At 41.4% G+C, this 16,350-nt stretch overlaps 1 protein-coding gene across 1 annotated transcript in view; it reads left to right on the top strand.

Annotated features, from left to right (window-relative positions):
• The first annotated feature begins 10,338 nt into the window (after positions 1–10,338).
• CHIC1 (cysteine rich hydrophobic domain 1) overlaps positions 10,339–16,350 on the top strand; it is a 31,969-nt gene continuing 25,957 nt past the window's right edge. Inside the window, exon 1 of the mRNA XM_034781793.1 lies at positions 10,339–10,507. Coding sequence (XP_034637684.1) covers positions 10,350–10,507 — 158 coding nt within the window. The 5' untranslated portion in view covers positions 10,339–10,349. The remainder of the gene's footprint in view (positions 10,508–16,350) is intronic.

Genomic DNA, 16,350 nt, shown 5'->3' with positions numbered 1-16,350 from the left:
ATATAAAATGACTAGACTGCAAATCACTGTTTAAATTCAGCTATTTGCTTGGTACTATGCGGCTGCAACCAGTGAAATGCTTTAAAACTACACAGATTATAAATAAAAACCTCTCCGTCTCACACTTGCCTAATTCCAGCAGCCAGCAAATCCTATTTCTTTGAATCATCTTTATTCTTGGGTGGATACTGCAGCTCAGCCAATGATTTGCCAACAACTGCCTTTCTCAGGCCCGCTTTCTATAAATACTTAATCAAGAACCAGTGTTTTTGCCATTGAATTAATATGAAAGCAATGTGTAATGAAGTACTCAACTATTTGGATTTATGAATACAATCCTAAATACTGATCTGTTATCATGAAAATCAACTGTATCTTTGTGTAATGTTTTCAGTCGATATAATATCTTTAATTTCCAGACAAAGAAATGCTGGGTAATATTAATGCATCCTTTTGGGGCTGTTTCTAAAAAGATCAGTTTAAGCCTCAGATAGTTGACAGACAGCATCAAAATGGATGATTATTGGGAATTTGAATACTTCTAGGGGATGCCCTTTCGAAAAAGATAACTGAGGGGCAAATTTTGATCCCCTTACAGATGTTTAGTAGCACCACTAGACCCATTAACTTCAATAGGATTATTTGCAGATTAACCTCAGCAGAAGAATCATAATCTGTCCATGAATGATTATGAAAGAGAACAGTGTAGTCTAGTGGCTGAGCAGATCCCTGATTCTGACACCAGCTTCTGCCAAAACTTTCAACAAGTCACTTAGATCCAATCCACAAAGGTACTTAGGTGCCTAAACTCCAGATTTAGGCACCTAAATCCCAGGCTCCACTGTGATCCACAGAATTCCTGCCAAATACTGAAGGTACCTAAACACATCCAGCACCTATGTTTTCAGGGTAAAAATTCCCTAGGTGCCTATGTTTCTGCCTCTGGGCATACATACTGCTCCCTAACTCTACACGCATTCAGTCAGACCTGCCACCTAAGCCCCAGAGAAATCCACAAACTGGGGGGGGAACTGGTGTTTGCACATAGCTCACATGCTGGGCCTGATCCAGAAGGCATGCTGAGGCTGCCTCCTGGATCAGCTCCCATTAAATAGCTGGATAAAGACAGAGAAGGGGGTGGTGCTGTTCACCTTGTAACTTTCAGCCCACTGGTTAGATCACACATTTGTGATATGGGAGACCCAGGTTCAATTCCCCCCCACACACACACACACACACCTGTATGGGAAAAAAGAATGAAACAGGCGAAAATCATAGAAATGTAGGGCTAGAAGGGACCTCAAGAGATCACCTAGTCCAGACCCCTGCACTGAGGCAGGACCAAGTAAACCTAGACCATCCTTAACAGGTGTTTGTCTAACCTATTCTTGAAAACTTACTTGTTGCTCTTCTCTGGACCCTTTCCAATTTCTCCACATCTTTCTTGAAATGCGGTGCCCAGAACTGGACACAATACTCCAGCTGAGGCCTAACCAGAGCAGCGTAGAGCGGAAGAATGACGTGTCTTGCTCACAACACACCTGTTAATACATCCCAGAATCATGTTTGCTTTTTTTGCAACAGCATCACATTGTTGACTCATATTTAGCTTGTGGTCCACTATAACCCCTAGATCCCTTTTTGCCGTAGTCCTTCCTAGACAGTCTCTTCCCATTCTGTATGTGTGAAACTGATTTTTTCTTCCTAAGTGGAGCACTTTGCATTTGTCTTTGTTAAACTTCATCCTGTTTAACTCAGACCATTTCTCCAATTTGTCCAGATCATTTTGAATTATGACCCTGTCCTCCAAAGCAGTTGCAATCCCTCCCAGTTTGGTATCATCCGCAAACTTAATAAACGTACTTTCTATGCCAATATCTAAGTCGTTAATGAAGATATTGAACAGAGCCGGTCCCAAAACAGACCCCTGCGGAACCCCACTCGTTATGCCTTTCCAGCAGGATTGGGAACCATTAATAACAACTCTCAAAGTATGGTTATCCAGCCAGTTATGCACCCACCTTATAGTAGCCCCATCTAAATTGTATTTGCCTAGTTTATCGATAAGAATATCATGCGAGACCGTATCAAATGCCTTACTAAAGTCTAGGTATACCACATCCACAGCTTCTCCCTTATCCACAAGACTCGTTATCCTATCGAAGAAAGCTAACAGATTGGTTTGACATGATTTGTTCTTTACAAATCCATGCTGGCTGTTCCCTATCACCTTAGCATGATCACATGCTATTTTTTCTCAGAGGACCCCTGTGTCAAGCTGTCCTGCAATAACTCAAGAACATGAGTACCAGCCTCAGGGCAGACTGTTACAAGCCAGAGCACAAACCCCAGATTGACTTTGAGTTCTATACTTAGATTTCATCAACCAAGTATTATGTGTAAACTCCTCAGGCATTATAACAGCCTAGCTGTGGAAATACTCTGATCTATCTTATCAACTAGGCAAGCTTACCTTTGTGATATCAGATAGATGGTCTCTTGCACCACAGATCACAGCAACATTCAGGTTACTTCCAGTCCCAAAGGACCAGTTACTTACCCCAGGTCAACTGCACCTTTGATCTCACACCAAAGACAACTCTTGTAGACAATCCTATAACAAACTATCTAAAGATTTATTTAAAAGGAAATAGAGTTATTTAGAAAGTTAAAGCAGGTAAACATATATAATTAATAGAAGCTTCTATAATAAACGAGCTCTAGATGCCCTTTAGGGCTAACCCAGGCTACACACTGTATATCTTATCCCTAGAAAACCTTTTCCTCAAGAGTCCAAGTGCCATAGAGATACAGTTCCTTTTTGTTAGGTCATTTTATTCTTTCCCACTTCTGCTTCAAATTGCAACCTCAGCTGATGGGAGGAATTCACATACATTTCTCCTCTTCATGGGCAGGTGAGGAGAGAATGTCAAAGTCTTTTGTTCTCTGTTGTTCCACAATAGCTCATTTGGTGTTGATGGGCCTTCTTGTGGGGCAGGTCATAACACCTTCTTCTGGAGACTAGTATTTCACACAAATTAAAGCTTCTCTCCTGTCTGGTGATTTACACAGTTACAGAAACTTATAATACAAATGCTCAAATATTACCTTGCAATATAGAGATGTTATAACTGAGATTAATGCATGCAGCAACTCACAAGCATTCAATGAAGTCTAAACACTAAGCACATTTTTGTAACTCTAACACCTATTTTAATAATACAGTAGTAACACACAAGTGAACCAGACTGGTTCCAGCTATGTATTTGTCAGTATTCAGTTGAGTTCAGTCCGTTAAATTTATTTGCAGAGATTACAATGAATGTTGTCGTAATCAGGGATAAAGTTAGAACATTTCAAATAGCAGCATGTATGAATTTCTGGTGATTCACTATGCTCATGTTTTTCCAGGGGAAAAGGAGGAAATTATGCAGTGGTCAGGAAAGGTACCAGCTTGTCCCACGTTCTAACAGAGTACTCCCAGCAACTGTAGGTGGGGGTTTAACAATCCAATTTCCATTCAGAATAAAGTAGTTAAAATCCTAGGCAGCAATTTGAAATTTTACCCTTAGGTCTTCACCTATTGGCCTTATAGTACAGTTCTCTGTATTGTAAACATCTGCCACTATAAACTTTTATTCCACCGACACAAAACTTACTCTCCCCTAACTATATTGTACCCGAGAAAGTGTATGAAAGTAGTACAGGAATGTACAAATTTGAATAATCTATAGATTACATTTTCCTAATAGTCTTGTTTAGTTCACTACTAATTAAGGACATTGTGCTGAGAAAAATAAACCTGTACCTATTTTACTAGGTAATCAGGAGGTATTTTTATTGCTCTGCCATAAACTAAACTGTAAAGAGGAAATATGCTCACAACCTGTCCATCAAGATGAAATAAATAAATAAAAAGTCGTTCAGCATTTCCCCATTTTATAAACCCACCACGACATCAACTCTTCTTTCACAGAGCTACTTACTCCTTCATATAACAATTGAGCTAATTTTTGAATGCCTTTGCCTGCCACCCTCAATACTCCTAACTCTACCATACTACCAGGTACTATGCAGCCCAGATTCATTGTTGTGCCTGTAAATCAATCTCCACTATTGATATTATCCCAAGCCCCTGCGATGGGATAGGTCAGAGAGCTCTCCCTCCTGCATTGGGTTTGGGTTCTTTTTTTAATTTTTAATGAGGGAGAGTTTTAGGGGAAAAGAAGACATTCAGATTTACTCCTGAGGACTGAGCTGGGTAGAGCACAGAGCTATACTTTGGTGTAAAGGTCTCTGTGAGTGGAACTTCTGAAGTGGAGAAATTCTTTTAAGATATAATCTAGTCTCTCTCTTTTTTTTTTTTTTTTACTGTAACAGGAAAACCCAATATGACCTCCTGTGTAAATATACTATCTTCCCAGCCCCAGCAAACCTCAAGTCTGTTTCTCACTTGCCTCCCTTTCCCTTTGTGAGGTGTGATTTGCAATTCCTGTTTACAGCAGCCTGTAACACCACATTATGTCAGGCATTAAAGACCGTGGCCCAGATCCTCAAAGGTATTTAGGCACCTTTGAGGATATGGGCCCATACTCCCAGGGAGCTAATTTGGTTTGTTTTCAGCAAAAAGATAGGGAAGCATAGCTGGGCTGAATGAAAGGCACCAGTGAAAAAAACAGGATGTAGTTTCTCATTGATAAATGATGGCTATGGCTTTAACTGTGTGGTCTGATGAGATAGGTAGACACCATAAAAACTCACAGGCTCTCATTCTCATGAGACTCATACTGTGTGAGAGAACTTCTAGAGAGCTGACAGAATAGCTACGTTAGTAGCATGACTCTTGTCTATGAGTAAGGTCAAGACATCATCTGGGCCTCTTTTTCGCCCTTAATTAAGCCATCCTTGTTTGAAAAATGTTAAATCTGTTTAAATAATCTCTATTATTAACCAGTGCACCCAACAAATTGCCATGGTGCCCCAAGCCTTTTCAATCTCACCAGAGTTTATCACAAAAGGGATTAAAGAAGTAACGCTACAAAACAGATCTCCCTCGACTTTCTGTTCTTGTATTCAAATCCATTCATTCCTTTTCCCGGTTAGTCAAAGTTCGCATAAAATTATAGGGGATACCCAGATCTATACGCCTTCCTGATACTACTCAGATTACCTGCTATTTTCCTGAAGAAGCGTTTGGTGTAAATTTGTCTCTCTCACCCACAGAAAAGGTAAAAAGATATTACTTTGACTTTCTAATATCCTGGGACCAACACTGCTACAACAACACTGCATTTTCCAAAAAGGCTGTTTTAAAGTTAAAAAGTTAACAAAATAGTTTGCTGCACCATAAGTAAGGCATACCCTGCTCCAATGATCCCTTGCAGCCCCCACAGCAAAGAGATCTTCCAGCTTAGAATGGCTCATCTATCAAACTTAAAATGTGTACTGAGTCTAAAGATACACTTCTATTACTTCAGCATTATCTACCTATATGAAGATGTACAATCACCCTATGGGATAACAGTGAACTGTGAGCCATTGGACTTGGTCGTTATCTATGAAATTTAAGATCTGGTTGTGTGTGAATGATGCTGAATGATGATTGTGTGCTGAGGCTTTTTGTGGGAGCATAGTTTTAAAAAATACAAATCATGAAAAAATAATTCAGAAGAGTTAATGCTAATAGACATCAAGAAAAGTGAGAATTATAATGCAATATTAATTCCAGGACAGGAAGCTCCAGTATTTCTCAACATAATCACCATTCAAACATATATTTGTTGTTCTAAGAAGAACCAGAAAATAATTCATCCACCCCAACTTTCCTCTCAATTTCAATAGCTTCTAAAACAGAGGTGGGCAAACTATAGCCCGGCGGCTGCACCCAGTCCTCCAGACATTTTAATCTGGCTCTCGAGCTCCCGCAGGGACTGGGGCTTCCCTGCTCCAGTGCTCCAGCCAGGGAGTGGGATCCAGGGCTTGCCTTACTCCCTGCGGCTCCTAGAAGCAGTGGCATGTTCCCGCTCTGGCTCCTACGCGGGAGGCAGCCAATACAATCCTTTCTTTTAATCTGAATCCTCACCTGTCTGGAATTGTGGTTTCAGAAGGTTGTAGATGGCAATCCCTTGTCCCTGCAAAATGAGAGTTAATTTGGACGCACATTATTGGAACCACCATCCATCCACACTACATAAATATTCTGACATAGAAGTTTTCATGGAATCATAGGACTTGAAGGGACCTCGAGAGGTCATCTAGTCCAGTCCCCTGCACTCATGGCAAGACTAAGTATTATCTTCTAGACCATCCCTGATAGGTGTTTGTCTAACCTGCTCTTAAAAATCTCCAGTAATGGAGATTCCACAACCTCTCTAGGCAATTTATTCCAGTGCTTAACCACCCTGACAGTTATAAAGTTTTTCCTAATTTCCAACCTAAACCTCCCTTGCTGCAATTTAAGCCCATTGTTTCTTGTCCTATCCTCAGAAGTTAAGAACAATTTTTCTCCCTCCCTCCTTTTATGTAATTGAAAACTGTTATGTCCACTCTCAGTCTTCTCTTTTCTAGAGTAAACAAACCACAATTTTTTCAATCTTCCCTCATAGGTCATGTTTCCTAGACCTTTAATCATTTTGTAGCTGTTCTCTGGATTTTCTCCAATTTGTCCACATCTTTCCTGAAATGTGGCGCCCAGAACTGACTGGACACAATCCTAACAAAAAGAACAGGAGTACTTGTGGTACCTTAGAGACTAACAAATTTATTTGAGCATAAGCTTTTGTGGGCTACAGCTCACTTCATCGGATGCATAGACTGGAACGTACAGCAAGAAGATATTTATACATACAGAGAACATGAAAAGGTGGAAGTAGCCATACTAACTCTAAGAGGCCAATCAATTGAGATGAGCTATCATCACCAGGAGAAAAAAAACTTTTTTCAGCAGGAGAAAAAAAAGTTTTCACACAGGTCATTACAGACCCATACTGCAAATGTAATAGGAGCTAGCTACTTTTCCCGTGAAGCCACAATTCTTGACCAGTCACACTGTTGTACACTCCTTTAAACACTTCTACCTGCAACTGAATGCTAATTAGACATCTGCTAAACATCTGTTGTGTGCACAAGTATGAAGAGTGCTGGCTGTTGCTCTCTGACACTTAGTTTTATTAGAGACACAAGATGGGTGAGGCAATATCTTTTACTGGACCAAACTCACTAATTTAATTAATTAGCATTCGGCAGGTATTGAGGCTGGAAATTGCTAGTACATAACATAAGTGCTCTGGTTCTAAACTGTTCCACTGATTGACGTGAAACACCTCCAAGAGGGAATTTTTCTGCTGCTCAGCAATAGCTCACATACAAACTTGGATTTCAGAATCTGCTTTTTTTCTTCCTGAGAGTCATGTTGGCCAAGAGGCTAGCAGGGTTATGCCCCCTGCAGTTATATTTTAAATAACACCATGAAGCCTATAGCTTCAAGGACAGTCCACCAGAACCACCAGAGCTGAGGAAAGTCTAACATAAAGGCTAAAACTTACAGTATTGTTGCATTACACCTGTCTAGGCCATGTACTGCATTATAAAGATTTTCTATGCTATGACTAATAGTTGGTTATATCTTTTAGGTCAGTTACCACCACCAAAAATAGCCATAAGGCATTTATCTTACCCCATTGTAACATAATACTACAACTAGGCTTGGAAGGGTTAGATTTTTATTGGTAAATGTTAATAAAGGTTGATTTCACAATACACATACAAACCACCAAAAATATTTCCATCAATACTAATTGAAATTTACAGATAAGTAAAGTAAGAAAAATGCTGCTTAACAAATTGACATATAATGTTAACGATCCATTATTTGCATGCGACAAGAAGAAAGCTTACCCAGGTGTCTAACTTATCAAACAATCAAGAACATAAGCTTTCATTTCTTTTAAAAAATCTATAATGATAGAACACTTTCTTCCTGGGTTATGGAGAAAATTTTCCAAATTTGAATCATTACAGAGCTGTCTTCCCAAGTCTGCAAGCAGACTGCTCTGTATCTCCACTGCTGATAGTTTGGTCAAGCAGCAGAAACTGACAAGACTCTAGCCAATATCACCTTGCTATTCAGAACCCTATGGGAAGCAGTGAAACAATCCAGAAGCATGCTGGTTCCTCCTTGCTGCTACTTTGGAAAACCATGAAGAGTAGCAAAGGCAGGTAATGGAACTATTCACCAGGGAGAACACCCCCAAACACAAACGAAAGGAGGCTAGGGGTGGAGACCCATTCCCCCTCTTCCCAGAAATGGAAGTGAAAGAAGTGGAAAATGAGCTACTTTCTTCCAGCACCTTCAAATATGACTTTTGTTAACCAAGCGAAGATGGGGATTGAAGACAGCACTCTGGTAGGAATCTAAGGTCTACACTACTGCACAGGGTCGATCTAAGGTACGCAACTTCAGTTATGTGAATAGCGTAGTTGAAGTCGACGTACTTAGATCTACTTACCTCGGTGTCTTCACTGCGGTAAGTCGACAGTTGACACTCTCCCGTCAACTCCGCTTGCGCTCCTCCTTCGTGAAGTATCAGAGTCGACGGAAGAGCTCTCAGCGGTCGATTTATTGCATATACACTAGACACGCTAAATTGACCCCTGCTGGATCGATCACTGCCCACTGATCCAACAGATAGTTTAGACAAGCCCTAATATGCTCCTTTCCAGCACCTGGAGCAAAAGTGGGACTTCACCATGGCATTACTTTTGGATCTCCCTGGCAAGGGTTCCCTTTTTCATCACCTCTGATTACTAGTAAATGTCCAGTAAACTCTTCGGCATTAGTGGCCTAGTGAACTGCATGCTGCAATACATTTGGCTGTCTAATACAGACCTGCTGGGGTGCTGTGAATGTTAATTGTAAGGCACCTTCAGAATGCAGTATGCCAAGTATTGTATGCTACACTCCCCAGTGTTGTTATGGTTTTGGACTTTGGCTAAATAGTACTCAGAGTCGTGGAAATGTTAACAAATCAGTGGCCCTCCTCGCAGGAGTTATTTCACGTATGGCTACTCTCTACTTTTGCTACTCCTGGACTCTTTCCTATGGGGCTTTAATTCCTTGTCAGCCCTCCCTTCCCCTCTGCTCACCCTCCAAGCTACTCCAATAGATTCTCTGTTTCCCCAGTGCTGCTCCAAACTTCAGTTTCTATCCTTTGGATAACCATATAGCCTCCAGCCCATTAACAATCACCACCATTTCCCCTTCCCATCCTCCTCACATTGGCTATCTAGCAAGTTTCTTGTCTAAAACTCTTCAGTCTGGATGAACAAATCAGTGGTAGAAAGTACAGATGCAGTGGGCCAAGAATGCAAGAGCCCTCTAATTAAATGAACTGCTTTCATTAAATAGACAAGTCACCGGCAGAAAAAGGTAGGAATAAAAGATAAATCACCAAAAACTGCAATGCCGACAAACCAGAGGATGGTAGCAGAGAATGCCACTGGATCCCTGGCACAGAGGTGTCAGTTATCTGTTCAAAGTTAATATTATGCATCCAGGACCTAAAGAAATAGTGCATTGACTCCCGATTGCTACACTTTGGTGCTGTAGAAAGTCCTTGAGTAGACATCCATTGAAATGCTTACAAAAACATGCAGTAACACAGGCAGTGTGACCTAATGAACCGGAACTCAGTTGACTTGGGTTTTATTCCTAGCTCTGCCACCAGCCTGCTGGGTGTCCTTGGGCAAGTCATTTCACCGCTCCGTGCCTCAGTTTCCCCATCTGTAAAACAGGGCTACTGATAACGCTCTCCTTTGTAAAGCCTACACGAGAGCTAGCGATCACTGGTATTGTAAGGGGCACACACACCTGCCACGGCAGGAGGAGTTTCTAAGGGCTGGCGCTCAGACCCGTGTGATGCCGCGCTGCGCCTCTGCCCCGGGCGCGGGGTCGGGGCTCCCCGCCAGAGGCCGGGGGTGGGGGGTCCGCGGGGGGCTCGCTGCTTTCTGAGGTACGAGGGACGGCCGGGCTGAGCCCGCGTGGCAGTGGCCGGGGCTCTCGCGGGGCTGCTGCGCGCCCATCTGTCCTAGAGAGCCTCACGTTGGCCACGGGGGCACCCCCAGCCTGCCCCCCCCTTTACACACACAGGCGGAGGGACCTTGGCTGCGGCTGCCCCCACCACCCCGCTTTGCTCAGAACCGGGGAAGGAGGGACGCAGGATTAGGAACTAGTCGATCAGGCAGCGCATGCGCACACTTCGCCCCCCATCACCCTCCACGAGCGGCCCGAGCCCAGCCCACCTCAGGTCAGTGCGCATGCGCACTGGGCGTTCCGCTGGGGGCGGGGGGAGATGAGCGTCCTGCTCCCCAATATGGCAGACTTCGACACTATCTATGAGCTAGAGGAGGAGGAGGAGGAGTCCGAGCCGGTGGTGAGGAGCCAGGAGCTGCCCCGGCCCCGAGACGCGCCAGACCCTGTGGCGGTACGGGGCGCCGGGCACATCACCGTGTAAGGCGTGGGGGCTTCTGGGGCTAGTGGGGGCGGGGGCGAGTGAGGGGCGGTAGGCAGGTGGAAGGGGGCCTGAGGGAGCGTGGGCAGCAACCCCGCGTGAGGGGGGAGGGGAGCTGCAGGCCAGTGGGGATGGGGGCTGCACTGCTGAGAGTCCTGGCTGGGCAGTCACATCCCTGCTGGTGGGGATGCTGCTGCGGGTGGAGGTGATCAGGAAGAGTTCTTGGCTTCGGGCTGCTCTGTCAACACTGCCACGAATAATGCAACACAAGTAGCTCCCTGCCTAAGGGCTTTGTGACTCAGGCCTGGCTCCTTGACATCTTTGTTTCTTTTTTGTATGCTTTGCCTTAGGCTGGGAAACATCCTATTTTCCAGCAACTTGGGTCAACCAAAAACCCTGTCTGGACATGTGAAATTCACTTATCTATTATCTGCAGAAAAAACAGCTAACCAGCACTTAATATCTTAGGTTCATTGCCCGAGACTGAAAATAGTTCCTGCTTGGGTTAACTTTTAAACACCACAAGACAACAGAATCAATGGATGATTCAAGTGTCTGTCCCCACAATTTTACTATATTCCTTCTTGGGCTCAACTCAGCCATTGGGCCTCCACACTGTACTGCAGAGAGAGAACATATGACTATGTTGTGTTGTAAATTTAAAACATTTGCGTTACTGAGTTTGATTTTTACTATTTTTACCATGGGCAGTTCAGAAGTTTTATAATTAGAAAATCTGAAACAAAATTAAATCCAGGAATTTTGCCATTATTTTATAGTATCATAATACATAGAATGATCAAGCAGCATAACACACTGTTATGTCAACTGTTTAAAAATAGGCCTTTTCTTACCAGTGAAGAAATTGAACATAAGGCAACGTACAGATTATAATTTATTTTACACACTAAATGGAATGGGGAATCATCAGTATTTCACATTTGTGTATTGTATAACTCCATAAACCATGTTTCATCTTGTGCTAGTGTTCGGACTGTTAAAAGACAATGCATTTCTCTCTGTGGTGTGATCTAATGGTTTGAAGCAAAGGCATGGGGAATAAGAGAATCTTGCATCCTAATAGACACAGTATCAAATCTAGTTTTGGTTCTCTCTGTAAATCCCTAAATCAGGTTTGGTTTGAGCTAATATTTATGTACAGGTTACTCCATGACACCACATCATTTCTGCTTGTGCTGATGAAGATCCTCTCAATGATGGCATTAGTCTCCAAGGCAGTCTTTTATTTACATTTTTCTGGTGTACTGGGAGCTTTAAAAACACAAAAATACAAAGTTCCTGCCCCAAATAGCATACAGTCTAAAAAGGACAAAAGATGGGGATAAAAGTGATGTAACACAGCAGCAAAGTGATTGGAATAATAGGCACATGTCTTACTAATTATGCAGTTAGTATTTAAAACATGTTTTAGATCAAAATTAGCTTCAATATCACATTTGTTTACTTCTCTCACATCTGTCTTTGTGCTCTCTTCCCTGATGCCTGTATTGCATCAGTGCCTTCGCTGAACTAATCCTTAGATCTGCTTCTCTTTCAGTTCCCTTTTCACAACCCAGCTCTAGTGTGATGCCTACAAGCAATCTGTCAACTAGTGATGTCTAAGTCAGCGGTAAAAGAAAGCAATATGTTAAATGATTCAGTATCATCAAGTTGTGTACTTGGCCTATATAACTGCATGATCTTATTATTGGTATTCTCATCCTCCCTCCTCACCTCTTTGAATAGGAAAGGTATGACAAATAGAAATGATGGTATAGTGGTCTTTATTTCCTAGTCCCAGTCATGTGATACAGGTCACTCTTACATCTTAAAACTCCTCAAACTAATGCAATCAGTTAATAAACACAGTCAATTAATAAAACTCAAATGGACTGTAGAAGGTCAGAGTAGGTGATGCCGGCCCCCTGGCAAATGAGAACTATTGTGTCTCTTAATGGACTCTGTCAGTACATGCTATCTCTTTGTGATCATAAAGCCACTTCTTCTGTTGGAAACAATACCTTTCAGAAGTGGCCTGTTGGATAGGCCACCAGGAGGCTTGTTTGTCTCCTTAAGATGCCTAGAATGCTCCTGATAGCACTCCTGTTCTGACAGAAGTAATAGAGGCTCTCACCTAGTCAGTGAAAAACATAGGGAGACAGAGACCTATTGTACTCCTTGGGTTTTATTTAGATATCTTCTGTTCTTCCTTTAGAACTGACTCTCATGAATGGTTAGGATGTATGATCCTGGTACAAATGGTATAACATATCTTGGCAGGTTGCCTGCCATTTTGGAATCTTGGCATTATCTACCACTTGCAATGGGGCAGAAGATAATTGTTCTTATTCCCATCTAACCTTCTGGTCCAGATTCCTTGAATGTAATTACTTCAGGGTTAATAGGCTCAAGAAACTTGTTAGATATTGGTGCGAAGGTTTTATGCTCATGGTGATCCCAGTAAAGCACTTTAAGGTGGCATGCAATATGCTACAATACTAAATATGGATTCCCTGGATTCCACCAAGGGCTTTTTTTTAATCAAGTTTTTTGCTATTTGTACTGATTCTTGTGCTAACCTTTTGCCTGTTCATTTCAAGGGCTAGACATCATGTTCTTCAGCTGATATTCTAGTGGAAATGCTATTCCTTCATGGCCTTTACTGGAGCACTCATCGCTATAGAATCTGAGTGCATCACAAATATTCATGAATGTATCTCCGCATTTGTCAGCAAGATTAATAGAATTCTCCCCATTTTACAGATGGAGAAACTGAGGTGGAAACTTATCTGAGGTCGCACATTGAATCCGTGGCAGAGGCAGAATTAGAATTCAGGATCCCCTGTCTCCCAAATGTATGCTAATACCTTACTATCAGAGATGCTAAGCATCCACCGCTCACACTGATTTCAGTTGCAGTCGTGAATGCTCATTACTTTTGCATATCAAACCCCACACATGTCAAGTTGTGCACCTACAGAACAACACACAGTTAGTGGCCACCTACTAAAATTTTCGTTTAAATGACTTATAGGACAAATACTTAGTTTCATGTGGCAAAAACTACTTTGCTTCACTTGCTGTTTTTAGAGTTGCTAGGGGATAACTATGATCTGTGTCTATTGTGGCTGGAGAAAGCCAATGAGGAAGTGTTAGAGCCACTAATGTAGTTGATTACCAGTCTCCTTGCACAAGAGTAAGATGCCAGCCTCTTTTAAATAGTTTGTGGTTTGCCCCTTACTCAAGACTCCATCTCTTGAAGCTGACAGCCTCTTCACTCATTGTTGTGCTCCAATTCTCCCTCTTCTGGGGATGATGAATTCATTTTGTGAACTTGGACAAGTACTCAACCTTCTTATGCCATAGGCCCATCTATACTGAGGCTTGGAAGGATTAGATTTTTTACCGGTAAATATCAGTGAACATCAATTTCACCGTACATACACAAACCAACAAAAAATAGTTCCACAATTTAAATTTTGATTATCAGACAGGCAAATGTAAGAAAAATGTTGCTTGAGAACTTAAGGATTTGATTTAAGGATATTTACTTATATTTTTATGTGATAACTTTGTACAACTGTGAAGATTTAAATCGATAAAAATTGAAAAAATGCTTACAAATAAACACTATTATCTGTAAAATTATTTAAAAAAAAAAAAAATCAAATTCTGCCAAGCCTATCTATGCTACACAGTTTCACTTTTTGAATCCCCATGTAAGGCTTTTGATGTAATCCCACACAACATTCTCATAAGCAAATTAGGGAAATGTGGTCTAGATGCAGTTACTATAAAGTGAGTACACAATTAGTTGAAAGACCATACTCAGAAAGCAATTATAAAATATCAGTGGTTCGCTGTCAAACTGGGAGGGGCCCTTATCTATTGGGGCCCTGTAGAGTTCAGTCTGGGGTCTGGTATTAGTCAATATTTTCATTGATGACTTGGATAATGGAGTGGTGAGTCTGCCTGTAAAATTTGTGGATGGCATCAAGCTGGGAGGGGTTGCAGGCACTTTGGAGGATAGAATTAGAATTCAAAATGACCTTGACAAATTAGAGAGTTTGTCTGAAATCAAGAAGAAATTCAATAAAGACAAATGCCAAGTACTTCACTTAGGAAGGATAAATCAAATGCACAACTATAAAATGGGGAATAACTGGCTAGGTGGTGGTACTGTTGAAAAGTATTTGCGGTTATAGTATATCACAAATTGAATATGAGTCAATGAGATGCAGTTGCACAGAAGACTAATATTATTCTGGGGTGTATTAACAGGAGTTTCATATTTAAGACACAGGAGATAATTGTCCCATCTTCTTGTCACTGGTGAGGCCTCAGCTGAAGTACTGTGTCAAGTTCTGGGTGCCACACATTAAGGAAGATGTGGACAAATTGGAGAGAGTCCAGAGCACTGCAACAAACTGGATAAAAGGTTTAGAAAATCTGACCTATTGAGGAAAGATTTAAAAAACTGGCCATGATTAGTCTTGAAAAAAGAAGACTAAGGGGAGACCTGATAACAGTATTCAAATATGTTAAGGACTGTTATGAAGAGACAGTGATCAGTTGTTCTCCACCTCCACTGAAGGTAGGACAAGAAGTAATGTGCTTAATCTGCAGCAAGGGAGATTTAGGGTAGATATGAGGAAGAACTTTCTAACTATAAGTGTATTTAAGCTCTGGAATAGGCTGCCAAGGGACATTATGGAATCCCTGTCATTGGAAGTTTTTAAGAACAGGTTGGACAAACATGTGAGGGATGGTCTAGGTTTACTTGGCCCTACTTAGGGCAAGGGGCTGGGCTGGATGACTTTTTGAGGTCCCTTCTAGCCTGACATTTCTATGATTCTATGTTGTAACTCAGATATATGTCATAGAAAGCTTGCCTTCTGGTGGTGGACTCAGAGAGTGCAAACTACTTAACAAAGATAATATTAGGGGGTGAATAGATTACAGTTTGTAAGTATCTAAACGGGAAACAAATTATTAATAATAGACTTCAAACTATCAGAGAAAGGTACATAATCCAATGACTGGAAGTTGAAGCTAGTCAAATTCAGACTTGAAGTAAGGCATACATTTTTGACACTTAGAGTAATTAACCATTAGAACAATTTGCCAAGGGTCATGGTGGATTCTCCATCACTGACAATTTTTAAATCAAGATTGGATGTTTTTCTAAAAGATCTGCTCTAGGAATTTCATTTGGGGAAGTTCTATGGCCTGTATTATAGAGGAGGTCAGACTAGATGAACACAATGGTCCCTTCTGGCCTTGGAATCTATGGATCTAAATTCAGGGCTCAGAAATTATTGTTGCTAGTTGGCTTGTTGAATGGCTTTCCTGGCTGCTGTGAGTAGGGATTTTGATTATCTGAGAATTGCATTGTAGAACATGAAGCATGGTTCTTAGAGGGAACCTCTAGGCACACAGTAGTAAAAGTATGCTAGAACCCTGCAAGCAACTGCTGACTAAACATACTTGTAATTTAGCATAGTTTTATTCCCAACGTAGACAAGGTCTGACATCTCATCTGTAAAAATGATTAAGAGAATCTGGTTGTAAACAAGATACAGTTTCTCAGTTGAGCTTTCTTGGATGTGTTATACATTACGATTTTTATTTGAAATTGGAGGGAATGTTTTTGGGACTGATACAGTAGTGGTGATTGAAGGTGTGCTACAATTATGCCTTCAAAGTCCACTCAGTAAAATATACGGTGCTCTTTTAAAAAAGCACTTATAATTCTTACCAAATGTAATTGAAAAGTACTAATCTATTTTTCCCCATTGGTGGGGTTGGTTGTGCTGAAGGAATTTTAAAGGGGCATAAATCA

This window comes from Trachemys scripta, chromosome 9 (genome assembly GCF_013100865.1).
Source record: "Trachemys scripta elegans isolate TJP31775 chromosome 9, CAS_Tse_1.0, whole genome shotgun sequence".
Classification (NCBI taxonomy): domain Eukaryota; kingdom Metazoa; phylum Chordata; order Testudines; family Emydidae; genus Trachemys; species Trachemys scripta.
The sequence above is the reverse complement of the archived record's forward strand: the minus strand, read 5'-3'. Positions and strand labels throughout refer to the sequence as shown.